The 15,517-nt window shown below is 47.3% G+C and overlaps 1 protein-coding gene across 1 annotated transcript in view; it reads left to right on the top strand.

Annotated features, from left to right (window-relative positions):
• LOC119390292 (calphotin) overlaps positions 1-15,517 on the top strand; it is an 806,323-nt gene that overhangs the window by 684,372 nt on the left and 106,434 nt on the right. The window contains exons 9-10 of the mRNA XM_049415248.1: positions 8,903-9,067; positions 9,197-9,250. Of these exons, the coding sequence (XP_049271205.1) occupies positions 8,903-9,067; positions 9,197-9,250 (219 nt within the window). The remainder of the gene's footprint in view (positions 1-8,902; positions 9,068-9,196; positions 9,251-15,517) is intronic.

The following is a 15,517-nucleotide window of genomic DNA, read 5'->3' as shown; positions in this document are numbered from 1 at the left end:
ACGCGGACCTGGCGACCATTCTGCCGGCGTGGCTATTGCAGACGCCCCGGCCTGGCATGGTTGTGATGCTCGGGCGGGAGACAGCATCTACCGGGGGCGGGAGTGAGCCATCGGGCTGAGGGCCCGAGATTGTAGACATCCACCGCCCCGTCTTCTTCACTTGACGGCTAATGTGTCCAACGCGCTTGTGAGCCGTACCACTCTCTTTCTGCATCAGGGCTCTGCTGACGACTTCAGTTTGTGGACTTGTACGACATTTAGGCTCAATATAAGTTTCCATTGTTTAATGAGAACTCTATGTATTTGTGGTCAGGCTGACGTTCGTTAACTTACCTCTAGTTGATTCTAATGTTTCCCTTCCGTTTATATTTTGTGTGTGCAAATATATTTTTATTTTTCTGAAAATCAAGCGCTCACCTCCTTCTCTTATTCGAGAATAGTATTTCACAACTAATTCAACTTGCTTCGTTGCACGAACCTGTCACACCACTTCACTTAGACTTACACAGCCCTGTCGTCAAGGGCGCCAGGATGACCTAAAAACTTGCTGCCGAGGTGGGATGAGTGGTAGCGAAATGGTACAGCGACTCTAGAGCCCCGTGAAGGGGCGCATGGGTTATAAACGGGCAACGGCTGCACGCTCCGCCTGAAAGAGAAAGCTGAGATCCGCATTACCTGAGCCCGCATCGCCACCCTAGCCGCATTATCAGACGATGACGAAGTCCGTGACAGAACGCGAGAGAGCGCCGGAAAACGTTCCGGCAGTGTCTCTCGTGTCAGAAAAACATTCCCAGCGATGCAGAATTTCAGCATATATAGTGCTGTTTCACTTGCCAATGCCTTGACAACCTGAAACCGCAATTTGTGCTTGTCTACAAAGCACCCCAGTGCATGCACCAGTTGTGCTTTGGCTACTGCACCCATGCACTTAATCTTAAGAGTTATTCTTGGAGCACAACAATAACAGTGCGCTGAATTTCTCCATTAACCAGCTCAGTAAACGTCACGTCGGAGAGATCTTTGTCGCCAGTAGGCTGCTTTCTTCGTGCTGCTTATCAATTTGACTTATTGAGTACGTAGTTTGCGCAAAACGACAATATCATTGCACGCAAGAAAATACATACAAAAGAAGGTTATACGCTGTCCGTGAAGGTAACACACCGTGGTTACACACAGTCCCGTGTGTAAGCTTCTTTCGTGTCACGTCTTTTCTTGCGCTTAAGAATGTCGCGCTTATCAATTGTTCGCGCTGTTGGCCACGTGCGCCCCCATGCCGTGAATCTAAATTGACAACTGCTAAGAGCAGGCCACGTGAAAAGGATGCATATTGCGTCCAACAAGGCGATGTGACAGCTTTATAAGGCGGATCCAATGGAAAATACATGTCTAATGAAGACTACTCATGCGAGGGTGTCTGCTTTTACCACATAAAGTGCATGCTCTTTGTGTTTGCAGGATGCACCATTCGAGTTATACGGTGGTATCCAAATAAGTGCAAATTGTTGGGTGTGCAAAATAATTGCGAAAGTCAATCGTAAATTGGCACGACAGTTGTCTTTTCAACTTCTTTCAGCGTTCTCCCCTGCGTTCACTTTTCCCATAAAGGGTGTTTATCATGTCTGGCACCGTATTTGTACAGTGCATCCTGCTAGGGCGAAACCCGATGTGCGCCTTGCTAATAGCTCGAGTTGCATTTGTTTTCATGGTAACGGTAGAATATATGGGCTGCAGTATGGGTGAAGGATGCTTTCTTTTGAACAAAATACTCTGCAAAGAATGTTTATCCTATCAGGCATCAGTTAGTCTAATCCGCTATGTTCTTCTCGCAGAAATATTAATATTCAGCAACAGTGACAGCATTGTTGCGTTTATTACAACAGCGCGTCAACTACTCGGTCCATTGCGCGATTTCATTCTGGAACGACAGCCGACCTCTAAGCACTTGCACAGATTTAAGCAATTATATGGCAAAGTTGGCTTCAAAAGGTCCCCCTTACCGAAAGCACCTTGTGTTATAAGCGTCACCCGTAGCGGCGGTCTAGTAGGTATGGTACTCGACTGCTCACCTGAACGTCGCGGGATCTAATTGCAGCTACGGCGGCAGTATTTTAGATGGAAGCCAAAATGCTTGATGCCCGTGTATATAGGTTCAGGTGCATGTTAAGAAACCCCAGGTGGTGGAAATTTCCGGAGCCCTCCACTACGGCGTCTCTCATAATCATGCATGGTTTTGGGACGTTAAACCCCAACAATTATTAATATTATCTTTTAAGCATCGCTTTGCGAAGCAAGCTTTCGTCTACATTTGTAGGTTGAAATAAGCGGCGAGCTTCTGTGAACGACATAGGACGAATGCTTGGCCCTTCAGATTTCAGAAGCGTCGCACTTACGTTTATGCGTGTTATGAAACGGATGCGACCTCGTAACAATTAAAGAATCTGTGCTCCGAGTAACGCGTCCCGGAAAACACTCTACTTCGCCGAACCGATCTAAAAATCGGGAGCTTTTACCCGTGTCACTGTTTGCAGCTTATCTGTTACGCTAGCATTCAGTTGATGCAGTTTCTTCGGGCGACTGTTTCCATGCATTCCAAACTACTACTTTCCTCACTTTTCGTTTAGCTCCTAAATTTTAATTTAAACGCTGATCTAGGGAGCCGACCAGCAACAGTAAAGTTGGTTCGATTACTTCCTTTCATTGCTGCATATTCGGTATTTGGAGGAATGAAATAGAACTCAATGCATTTCAAAATGAGCCGATTATGAAGGCTGAGCACATTCGCGACATGTTATCCGCCACTTACAACCCAAGTCTCGCAAGTTCGCGCACGAACAGAATTTTCAGTCACCTTATATGCAATACACGTGCAAATGTGGGGTTGACAAGCACGAGAAAAACTGTAAAAAAACTTGGCTATGCAAGTCAGCATACGACATAAAAACGTCAGACGTGCTCAGCGCCTTAAGAGGTCACCCATTGCAAAAGGTTCGAGCGTTTAGTTCTTTACCGTCAAAGGAAGGACTACGTGTTTTTATAAAATCAGGGTCCGTTTGCGAAAACTGGCGGAGGAATTTGAAGTTTATTACACTGAGCTAGATTACTTTCGTGCATTCAGTGTGCACTGCCAAGGACATTATACTATATGTTGCGACAACTAGTGAAGAAATATACAAAACTCCGCAAATCGTGTCTGCTAACACGTCCACACAATATAGAACTCGGGCAGCGAAGCTAGGCTCAACAACTTACTCCTAGTCGCCACGACTCTGATGAAATGTTAATTAACGAAACGTGCCGCCACCTACTTCAGTTAGATGTAATGAGAAGCTATCTTCTATTCAGTGTTATGAGATCAATGTTAGCTGCCCACGATTCCGAAAACTTGCATTTACCCACAGTGTTGTAGTTTCGAAGGCAGATGATTGATGCCTATAAATTGTTTAACGGCAGTTCACAGATAGAAACAACGCAGTCGCGAAGAAGCACGATGGTTTCTGCTGACGACAATATCAAAGAGCCGTAGAGCTTCCCAAATTTTCTGATATGTGCTCTTCGTTTCTAATTTCAAACAGACCCCTAATCAGAGGACTAGCGCACCAAATATAATGTTGCTGCGGTTAAAATAGCGCAAACACAACAGTACGAAAATGCCTCTCAGTGCGCCAGATTACCTTCACAATGTTATACCACGGGAAGTATTACGGCCCTTCATGCTTTGTACGTTTTCTGTTGAATATTTTGATTGCAAATATCATAGGTTTATTAAAGCTGTGCTTAGTAGTACAATCGACGAATAAGTTGTACGATCGGCTGAAGTTGCATGATCGACATACTATGTCGTTGAAGCGGATGCAAATATACCTCTACAGTTGAGTGGCTGCGGGATCGTTCCTCACAGCAGAGTCCGTTATAGCTGTTATAGACGAGAGGATCGCAACTTGCGATCCTCTTGTCGCTATAATATGGGACATCGGATTAAGTGACGGTGATCATGATGGTGTTTATTCATGTACCCTAAGTATTCCTGTGACCATAAGAGCTGTCGATGGCGATATCAATAACTTTCGGCTATGTCGAGAAATTAGACATTGCAAAATAAAAACGTACATGCTCGTGGCCACGAGAACATAATAAACTACAATGTGATGCAACGTAATACAACATAAAATATGTATCTATCACAAAATTCACAAGCGTCAGAAAAGAAAAATATACTAGACGACACTAAGTTAAACACGTTGAAGAAACAAGACACCAAATAACACGTCTTATATTAGTTGAACTCAACAAAAAAACTTTAGAGAATTTAGCATGGAACGTTGAACATGCCCTTCAATGTATCATCAAATATGTTGCCACATAGCGCAGTTAAAACATTGCTTCGAAGTTTGTTCCAATGTTAAATTGCAAGAAGCAGTGGTGAGTTGCGAAGCAATTTTGTACGCGCAAGCATCGCTTCATTTTCTGTAAGCGCCGTCCAAGCATGGAAAAAAGGAATGTGTTTATTGGATCAGCGATTCAAGAAACGACTAATCATTGAAACAGAGAATCACTGAAACCAAATGCAGACCCAGTTTGCCACCATGCGCTAGTGGAAGGGATAAAGGGGTGAAAAGACAGGCAGAATACAAGAGTATAGGATGGGCAGGATCACGAGCGCACTTGCGGCAGCGAATCAAGTGAACAGGCGTTCACACAAAACTGTTGACATTAAGTACATCACTACTGCTTTCACAGCCTGCTCTGCCTTCGAGATACATTGTCCATGGTCCTTGAATTTTGGTTGCAGGTCTTGTGTCCAGTTAGTTCTGCAGCTTCCGGAACGGGTATCGCAGGGTGTCATAAGGAGCGCAGCTGCAGCGCGGCTGCACCGAACGTGTTCAGTTGTCTCTCAGGTTCCACAGAAGTCGCATGTAGAACTTCCCGTCATTCCCACGTGAAACGCGTGCGCCTTTGAGAACGTAAGACTTATCCAGTTACGGCATTACAGCATCGCATCGTGATTGATATGCCATATCTACGAGCTTTCGGAAACTGTACAGTGAGCTCTAATACTGTTAGGCGGCATTCTGCATAAGCACGTCGTTGGAGACAACCCAGGGACGAAGAGACAAAGAAGAAGCTGGAATGCGGCGCGAGATGCTGGCAGCCATTAGGTAACACAGCTACTTGTAAATATTGTAATGTACTCGCTCCTGTCTCTTCAGTGTATTTATGATTCCCGTGACAATTTGGTGGAAGTGCGGGGTATCGATCCCCGTACCTCTCCTCCGCTGTGTCCTACGCAATGGCGTTCTGTATCGCCGCAAAATGCAGCCTGATGGTCCAGAATGTTTGCTAGTTATTCGCCAACACCTACATGGTGCTCCGACTGCGGGATACCTGGGTGATTCACGTACCTACGACTGCGTGTGACAATGGTTCATTTAGCGTGGCCACTATCGCCCTGTGCACCGATATGTCGCTGCTTGCGAGCAATGTCAGCATCTCAAACGTCCTGCTCTTCCTCAGGCTGGACTGCTCAAACCTATTGAAGTTCCATCGAAACCATTCTTCTGCGTCGGTTTCAACTTGCTCGGATCTTTTCCTACATCCTTATCGGGCAACAAATGGATTGCTCTCGCAACGGACTATGTGACCAGGTATGCCTGAACACGTACCGTGCCAACTAGCTGCGCTACAGACGTCACAGATTTTCTGCTTAATAACGTCATTCTTCTACACGGGGCTCCGCGCCAGCTTATTACGGATCGTGGCCGCTGCTTCCTCGCAAAGGTCATCGACGAAATCCTTCGAAGCTGCTCTACCGAACATCAACTTAATACAGCCCACCATCCACACACAAACGGTCTTACTGAGTGCATCAACCGAACTCTCACGGATGTGTTGTGAATGTATATCTCTGCTGACCCCCGCGATTTGGACGCAACCCTACCCTACGTTACTTTGCTTACAATTTATCCCAGCATGACACCACTTGCTACTCGCCGTTCTTTCTTCTGTACGGCCACAGCCCTACGTCGTCATTCGAGATGCTTCTTCCATCTGATACCGCCGTACCAACCTTGTATGCTGAAGACCACGTTTCTCGAGCCCGCGTGGCTCGCCGAATCGCTCACGCTGGGCTCTGCGCTTCTCAGGCCTCGCAGAAAGTACGCTACGATAACCGGCACCGCGAAGTCAACTACCCTCCTGAATATCTTGTCCTACTCTGCACGCCGTGTCGACGCGAATTCTCGTGTGAGAAGCTCCTCCCTCGATACACAGGACCCTAAAAAGTTATCTGCAAGGTCAACGACGTCGATTGTCTCATCAATCCCGTCCTGCGCTCGTCTTCTTCTCCTACACCACCTACTGATGCAGTTTAAGTGTTGCGCCTCAAGCACGATTATACTGTCAGTCATGAATTACTTAGGCGTCGGGACGGCGCTCTGTCCTCCGGGGGTGATGTTTCGAGGCATTGTACATGGGGACGGCGTTGGAGACAACCGAGGGACGAAGAGACAAAGAAGAAGGTGGAATGCGGCGCGAGCTGCTGGTAGCCATTCGGTGGCACAGCTACTTGTAAATACTGTAATATACCCGCTTCTGTCTCTTCAGTGTATTCGTGATTCCCGAGACAATATAGCGTACTCACTTCATAAGGAGTGTCGACAAGTTCTGGTTTAGACAGGCCACTCTGACCATGCTCGCACTTTCCTTTCGTTAATGGTAATGTTTTTATTTCATGCCGTGTGGTGCTGTGTCATAAAGGCTCTTGTCAGCTTCAGTTACCAGCTGGTAGCGCCAAATTACCGGGCTGATAAGATGTCACGGTATGCTGAAATGGTCGATCTTGTCGAAACAAGGATACTGAAAGCTCCAACATCAATATCCATTACTACTCTATCTCGCGCGGCGAACAAGTATGTTCTCGCTTTGCTACACCTCATGTGTGGCAAAACGCTTTCAGCTAGAATTCCACGAAGCGCACTTTATACCAACGAGCTCTAGAAAGACCCCGTTCTGTGAAAAACAGGCAATCGCAGGCTCCGCACACCCCATCGTTGACCACACACAGCGCATAATGAACAGCGCCATTCCATCGGTCTCATGGCTGCGGTTCGCATTGACTCGCGCCTTTGTGCCTATAATCTGTTCAAAATGAAAATCAAGCAAAATCAGCCGGTAAAACCAATAAGAAATCTTGCAACTCTAGCTCTCCCACTTGGCCACCGGCTTAAACATACAAAGAGGCAGCGGAGATGACGAAGTCAATCCCTGGGTTTCGGCACGGCCGATTCAAATTGAGCGGTGACACCAGGGGCATTCAGCAGCTTTGTGCGAGGCAGCAAGATAATTTATCGGAGGGCTAAAAGTAGTGATAGAGCTCTGCACAGTTGATATATCGCTCTAAATAAACTTCGTATTTCACTTTAGTGCCAAAAAGCCTATTTGATATTATCATTTATTACCTGAAATTATAGCTTAGCGCGACAATGACAAGTAACACTCATAGTCAAGCTTCATTCAATTTCCCTCGCGGTCGGCTCACAAGACATTCTCAAATTCAATATTTACCTCCGCGTATATTATTTGGAAAGCGGGAGTCACAAATGCAATATTTATGCTTTAATTTAGTTTTACATACATTTCAACGTTAGACGCAAGAGCGACTAAACAAAGAATATAAGTGTTTTCAGTATTCGGGGGGCATGAATTTTCGTTTGACTGACCAGTAAATTATTACGCTGGTAGAATCATACATACTTATCGACCGACAATCTATATGTAGATGAAGGAACGTCACCAATACATGGCTGCGGCAGCGTCGACGGAACTGCGCAAGATAAAAAATGCGACACACGTTCGTTCGGCCACAGCCTATTTAGCATGAAGTTATTCTGCGCTCCAAAACGTGCCCCACCTTCTCATCTCTACTTCTCTTCACGTTACAACAGTACAACGAGAAACGAATTCTTAATAGAGCATTGCTAGGCTGCGCGTGTCTTTACATCCAGTCTTACACGCAAGCGAAAATGCGTTATGAAAAAGAAAGGAAAAATTCTGATCAGTGGCGGATCAATGGTAACAACGCCAGCCCGTGTACCATTGGCAAAGATTATTCAGGAAGCCAAGTGAGCGTTAACATTTCCCTCTCCACTCCTAAAGTCCGGTTTTTCAATGCCCCACATCAACCTCAGGTATAAAAGCTCACTCATCACCAGCATAGTTCAGAAGCTTCTGCTCCTCGATCGCACTAAGGCCACCATTATGGTAAGTGGCTTATCTGATCAATTGATTATGAAAGCCTCGCCAGCGTAAGGACCGCCATATGTACAGTAATTCGATTGTATTAGGCTATAGATATTCGGTAGCGCAGCAAACACAGCTTCAGAACACTATTATCAAAAGCTTGCAACTGTATATTCCCATTAGATAGCTTAAACAGCAAAATATATCATGTTGCAACACCCACCTTTCATAGATGTTTGCTTCAATGCAACGATTTCTGGCTCTTATGATTAATAGGCATTCGTGCATTTAGTGTCATTAACACCATTCACTAAAATTCCCAAATTTCACAAATATTTCTATCACAGCTGCGTGCCTGCATCGTCCTTGCCCTGGCCACCAGCGCCTTCGCTGGTCACCTTGCTGGCGGCCACCTTGCTGGCGGCTACACCCTCGCCAGCAACCTCGGCTACGGTCTTGGTTATGGCAACCTCGGCTATGCCGGCCTTGGCTACGGTGGCCTTGGCCTCTCCCACTATGGTCTGTCCCACGGTGTTGGCTACTCTGGCCTGACCGGCTACGGTGTTGGCTACGGATACGGATACGCCGCCCCAGCTGCCAGCTATGCTGTTGCTGCCCCAGCTGTCGCCCGTACCGTCTCCACCTACCACGCCGCTCCAGCCGTGACCGCTGTCCACGCTGCTCCCGCCGTGACTGCTGTTCACGCCGCCCCAGCTGTCGCCACCTACGCTGCCGCCCCAGCTGTCACCAGGGTTGTGCAGTCCGCCCCAGCTGTCACCTACGCTGCTGCCCCAGCTGTCACCAGGGTTGTTCAGTCCGCCCCAGCTGTCACCTACGCCGCCGCTCCAGCTGTCACCAGGGTTGTCCAGCAGTCCGCTCAGGTTGTCGCTGCTGCCCCAGCTGTCACCTACGCTGCCGCCCCAGCTGTCACCAAGGTTGTGCACTCCGCCCCAGCCGTCACCTACGCTGCTGCCCCAGCTGTCACCAGGGTTGTTCAGGCCGCCCCAGCTGTCACCTACGCTGCTGCCCCAGCCGTCACTCGCGTTGCCACCTACGCTGCTCCAACCGTGACCAAGGTTGTGCAGTCCGCACCAGTTGTCGCTGCTGCCCCAGCTGTCACCACCTACGCCGCTGCCCCAGCCGTCACCGCTGTCCACCACGCTGCTCCAGCTTTCGCTGCCGTCCACGCTGCCCCAGCTGTTGCCACCGTTGCCCACGCCGCCCCAGCCGTCGCCACCTACGGTGTTGCCCACGCTGCCCCAGCCCTCGCTACCTACGGCGTTGCTCACGCCGCTCCAGCCTATTACGGCTACGGCGTTGGCTCCCTCGGCTACGGTGCTGGCAGCTACGGTTACGGCCACGGTCTTCTTGGCTACGGCCTGAACTACGGCTACGGCCTTGGTTCTCCCCTGAGCTACTCCACCCTCCTCCGCAAGAAGAAGTGTAAGTTCTGTTTTCATATCGGAAGTCGATATATTTACTTGTGTTCTTTGCTATTGGTAAAGCGTGACCTAATGATAACATTCTTCTTCATTTTCAGAAATTACCTTCGTCTGAATCATCGCAATGAAGAGAAGAGTGAAAGTGACAGAAAAACTTGTTCCCATGGGTCTTTCAAGTTTATTTATCCTCAACACAGAATAAACAGTCAACATATAAATTCCTGGCGTGTTTACTAGAACAACGTTACCCTCGCCCTGAGGGATGTCGAACAATGGCGTCACGCCAGAATCGGCAACAAAGCTTTCAATATAAAAAAATCTTTTGCGATTGTGACACCTTCATATTATTAAAGCATGATGGTCTCTTCGATAGCTCGATTTCCTGTATTGCGTTTACTGAAGACATGTTCAACGCATATTGTTAAAGATCCAGTTTTAAGGGAGCATGCTTTATTAGGAGAGGTGATATAGACCGTTGCATCGGGCGAGAAGGACCGGACTGGCAACCAGCGCTTTCCTCCTTTCTGGCTTGTGCGCGACGGCGCGGAGTGTGCGGGCTGGTGCTTGGATGAGTGGCGTTTTCGAACAAGTTTTGCGTGTTTTAGATCCACCTGCGGAGTTTGTTCTCTTTTATTGCGATGTCAGCCAGCAAAAGGTCAACGGGAAACCACTGTGAGGTTTAGGTTGTTATAACAACTATAAAAACGAAACTGCTGTCAGAAAAGTATGCGACGTGCATCACCAAACGCGGAGTGTTTGCGGTGGTGCGCACTCTTCAGGTACATCGTTTGTGTTACGTTACAGGTTCTAAATCGGCAAGTGCCGCAATATATCCAGAATTACCAGTGGTCCACGCAGTCAAAGTCAATCGGAAATGGCCAGACTGGCGAACAAACATAAACGCGTCAAGTACAGCGCTGTCCGGTAAAGTGCAAAAATCTAAGTACCACTCGAGTAGCCACCTGAGTTATTTTCGCTTCGTTTTAATATTATATTTTAACATAACGTGTTTGGTCTAGCAATTAGCGCGTAGCTCGGCTCAACACAGTGATGGCTGCAGTTGATGTATACCGGTATTAGTAGGGACGAGAAATCCCTCACTTCGCAGCGGGGTAACCGGCATCATACATTCAATTATTGCTCCGTACCAGCCTTGTAAAACCCAGGATTCAATGAAAACTACATCAACAGGACGTGGCCAGATCTTTGTCGTGAGGTTGTAACTTCCGTAAGACAGCGGGGTGTATATATATGATGAGCGATATGAAAGCCGAATAGTAAAAAAAATAAATTAAATTAAAAGAATTCTGTCGCTCCGTGTGTAGAACAACTACCTCAGGAAGACAAATTTTTACGTGGTCAAGAACCGCGTCCGACAAGTCGCGCAATGATATACAACATAGTTAATTTTCTTCTAAGCGCGATACGAAAACTACGTTGTTACGCTTGTCTAGTGCATCTTGAACTGCCACTTTTGCTGCTTAGCTTTGCGAACGACAGCAAGAATTTCGAAAGACCAGTATATCTGGTATACGAAGTTATAAAAAAAAACCGAATCACCTCCGATGCAGATCAAAGACTCGAGCCCGAGCGCGCTTCGTCCCTTACCGGCAAAAGAAACTCTCTAATCATCTTCATCTCATCGCAGCCTAAATCCAATCAAATATCACGACTCCTAAAAAAAAAGAAGCGTGCCGGCATGTCAACGTCAGCATCGTTTTTATGTACCAGCACTTCTCTGTAAATAGCTATAACTTCGTCCACACCGGTGGGCAATAAACGAGCGAGTAATAAGCGGTCACTTAAAAATTGACAAACGAGATAGGCAACTGTTTGTGAGCAACAAACAGATGCCGCGCCATGAAATCAAGACTGCGTGTTCACGCACGACCGAATGTACGAGCGGTAGTCGGTGCGACAGCATAGACATACCGTGAATTAAAAAAAAGTTAACTAAAACATCACAGTCCAAGAACAAAATTCATTGTATACCCCAAGAGTGGCGGAACTTGCTTGCCCTGCTAGAACGAGCCGACTTATTTGCGTGGTTTTCCAACAGACAGTGCCGAAAATATATTACATCGACCACTTGCGACACGTTCGCGCCGACGTATATTACCATCACTGACTTTCAATGAATCAAACCTTCTCAGGACGTCTCACAGACTCACTTCCTACGTAGAGCGCATCTCTTGATACGAAATCCAGTGCGCCAGAACGAAAAAAAACCGACTGCAACTGCAGCAGCACGCATACCTTCCATACAAACGCGGAGCTTCGCGCATGCCAGTTGGTTGCCAGACCAGAGACGGCGCCGCCCGCTAGGCAATATGGCGGCGCCTGCGAAAAAAAAGGTCTATACGACGGAAATGACGATGGAGCCGGATCTTGTCGCATAAATAAAGGTAGGCGGTGCATCGACAGGAACCAGGGATTTAGGTATTGTCATTCGCATTGCGTTTGTTTTTTTGGTGCTGCGGCGGCAGTTTGGAAGAAAAATTTCTAAGAAAAGGCACGGACTAGGAGAGATGAAAGCTGACACACCACGTATCTAGCAACTTAATGCTAGTCAAGCCGTGTGTCATCGTTCTTCTGTCCTCGTCAGCGCTTTCGTCTTGAAAGCTTTGTTGCTATGCGTCATCAATGTGTCATCAACCAGTTTTCACCAGCACCCCACTGAATTACTCAATATCCTCTGTTATGAGCCCTCTGCAAAGAACTACACCTTTCGAATTCAATTGCCGTCTGCTACAAGTGAATAAAAATTGTCGAAAGCCAATTATAGTGTACGATGGAGCAGTTCACGGGCCAAATTTTACGGCTTGGGGACTGGCTCGAACTCGGCGCTTCGAGGCCTTACCCTTGGCCCTCTCTGGGTCCAAGTGGATGCAATTACGAGGTTGGCGCCAACTAGTGTAGCTTACGGCAGTACGTGCCTCAAAAGAACAGTAAAGAGACAAATGGTTTTCCCTGCGGGTAGTGCCCTTCTGTAATACCGAAAGGACCACTCTTGCCGCAAGAGGTATGCATTTGTTCGCATGACGCTGGTCGTGGCGTGGTGTGAGCACCTATGTATTGGCTCAAGCTCGAAACCTGTCCTCTGGAGACATCAGTGACAAACAGTGGTGTCAATAAGCGCATTTAGCTGAAGCGCCACTCTTCATGCTCTGTCTTTTCTTTCTTTTTATCCACCATTCTCTTCGTCCAGGGCCGGGTAGCGATACGAATGTGCGTCTGGTTGACCTCTTATTTTTAGTTTGCTCGTGTCTCTCTTTTCCTCTGTTTTACTCGAGAGAGAGAGAACAAAACATTTATATCTAAGAAGTTGAGACTCTGGTGGGTGGAACCCTGTAGTCCGGAAGATCATTGACTCTTGCTGCCGTCGGGCGGGACTCGGCCGACCACACTTGTTGCTGACCTGGGTGAGAGATGACAAGTTCGCCTGCCACTCGAATAATGTCTAATTAATCGAGAACAAAATGTATGTCGATGAAGACGGAACAAGAAAAGCCAGATCGGGTCGCTTTATAATTCGCGTAACTGATCGCCACGACATCACAGATTTTGATGGCGTCTATACTAGGGACTAGTGAATGGTTTTTAAGAAAACTGCACTAAAAGGTATCTTATTATTGACCCAAACCGCCAGTGTAGGGGATGTTCACTAAGCCACCCGGCTTTACTGAGCCAACAAACACGAAAAACAAAAATGTGAAACAGTATTTCACACTCACGTACCGGTGTAGGCTCACGGCGCAAAACTGTAAAACTGAAACTTTAGCGTTCATTTTCATGTCTAATAATAATGTTTTACGAAATTGCCAGATTACGAATTATGTCACCGTAAGTTGTCCCAGTATATTTATTCGTTTATTTAATTATTTACCTACTTTTTTATTTGCTTTTACAGTGCCCTCCGTGACGCTATCGGAGTGGGACGATCGACTCGCTCATCATCACCGAATGCGAAAGCGGAGGTATACCCACCGCCTCACTCCTCGGGCCCAGTTCGTTCAATGTCGGCTGCTAAAAGCACAAACATACATGAACCCCATCATCATGAGCCATATATATCCTGAATTATATACAGTCAATTGATACCAATATGACAACACCAGACCCACACTAGTTAACACCCTGCGGGCATGTCCAGCATTAATCACCAATCCTAGGGCCGCGGCCTTCAATGAAGGCCTTGTGGCGCGTTGACGGGCTGCGCTGCTCAGTTCTGGCGCGGACCAGCAAGTTTGGGTGATCCAGCTAGCCGAGGAAGCTTTCGGGATACACGGCCTCTCCTTCGGCTCCTACGTGGGAGCCCAGGCCAGTAATCTGCCGGATAATCAACAAAGTTGTCCTCTCTCTTCTTATATAAATGTCGCCGGCTACAGGTGCTGAATCGAGATACAGTATAATTGAAGCGGTAGTGAAAAAAAAAACATTACGCACGACCTCTTTCGAAAGAACAACTGTATGGCTTTCATAAAGAGGTCGACCGAAGCAAAAGTGGAGTCTAGAATTTGGGGCGCCGAACTTCACTTAAGAATTGTCTTTCTGGACATTTTAAGGCGAAAGCCTTGGAGGCCTCGTCAAACGCGAAAATTGACTGGAGTCCCGCGTCGGCATCCCACGCCGGCGGCGTCAACACGAGTGATGCAAAAAATCATCATCACTTGACGGTGTCACCTTATGACGTCACAGATCACAAAAACTTGTGACGTCTTCATAATGTCACTGTGACGCCACATAACGTGACACCTTCGCCTGGTCATAGGTGGGCCGATCCCGGAGGCATTCAAAACAAGGTGAGTTGCAGAAAGCTTACGATGCCTCCGAACCTGGAGGCACTGCAAAAATACATTAGTTGTAGAAAGCTTCCTGGTGGGGGGTGGGGGGGGGGGGGGGGGGGGGGGGGGGAGGTTCAAAGCGCTGAATTAGTGGATCCTTTCGCCTTCAAGTCGACTGAGGCGGATGCGTATAAAAACCCTAGGAGTTCCTTTTTTCCCTTTTTTTACACCGAGCAAACAGGCTTCAAGATAGTGAGAAAGCTGCGCTAGAAATCGATATATCGAAAGCAATTGCAATTGACCATTACACGTCTGCGATATGGCGTGACGCAGAGAGGCAACCAGGGTGTCGGAAGGGAACGAAAACCGATAACGAAAAACGAAAAAAAAACGATATTTTTGAGCGGAACGAAAACGTGACCGAAACATTATCTATTATTTTGTTCCGGAGTGAAACCGAAATTTTTTCAATCGTTTTTCGGTCCACGAGAAAATTTCGCAATCCGGAACAACTGAGCTCATGCAACGTGAGCAGTTATGCGTATCTCAGGGTACAGTATTAGCGCGTACCTCAGGTAGGAATTCCAAAGCAAAGATATGTTGAAATTGTGCGAAAAACGAAAACAGTGGCAACCAGAGATGTTTATATTAACGCAAGTGGGCTTTCGTGCGCCTGTCACGCAAGCGAAAGTGGAGATGGCATTGTCGGTGCTGAAGTGTGTCACAGCGAAAGCTGTTATGAGACACAACAGCTGACTTTGGCACCATAGTTGTCCGCCGCCGCCGGTGTCCGTGACCGCTATCGCGTGATATGAGAACAAATTAAATGAGAAAATTTTTTCTAGGATCGGATGGGGTTTTAACCCGCGCCCTCCCTTCGGCAGTTCGGTCTTTCACCAGAGTGCCACGCTGGTGATTGTAACTCCTTCACAAAAACACACTATACAGGCGTCATGACGGGCAAGGGATCGCGTTAACATATGTAATGTAGCGTCGCAGAAGAGAACAACAACATCCAGTCATCACATAATGCTAATAGCGCAAAGAGTGTGTGCT

Source organism: Rhipicephalus sanguineus, chromosome 4, assembly GCF_013339695.2.
Source record: "Rhipicephalus sanguineus isolate Rsan-2018 chromosome 4, BIME_Rsan_1.4, whole genome shotgun sequence".
Taxonomy (NCBI): domain Eukaryota; kingdom Metazoa; phylum Arthropoda; class Arachnida; order Ixodida; family Ixodidae; genus Rhipicephalus; species Rhipicephalus sanguineus.
This window is presented reverse-complemented; position numbering and strand designations above follow the sequence as displayed.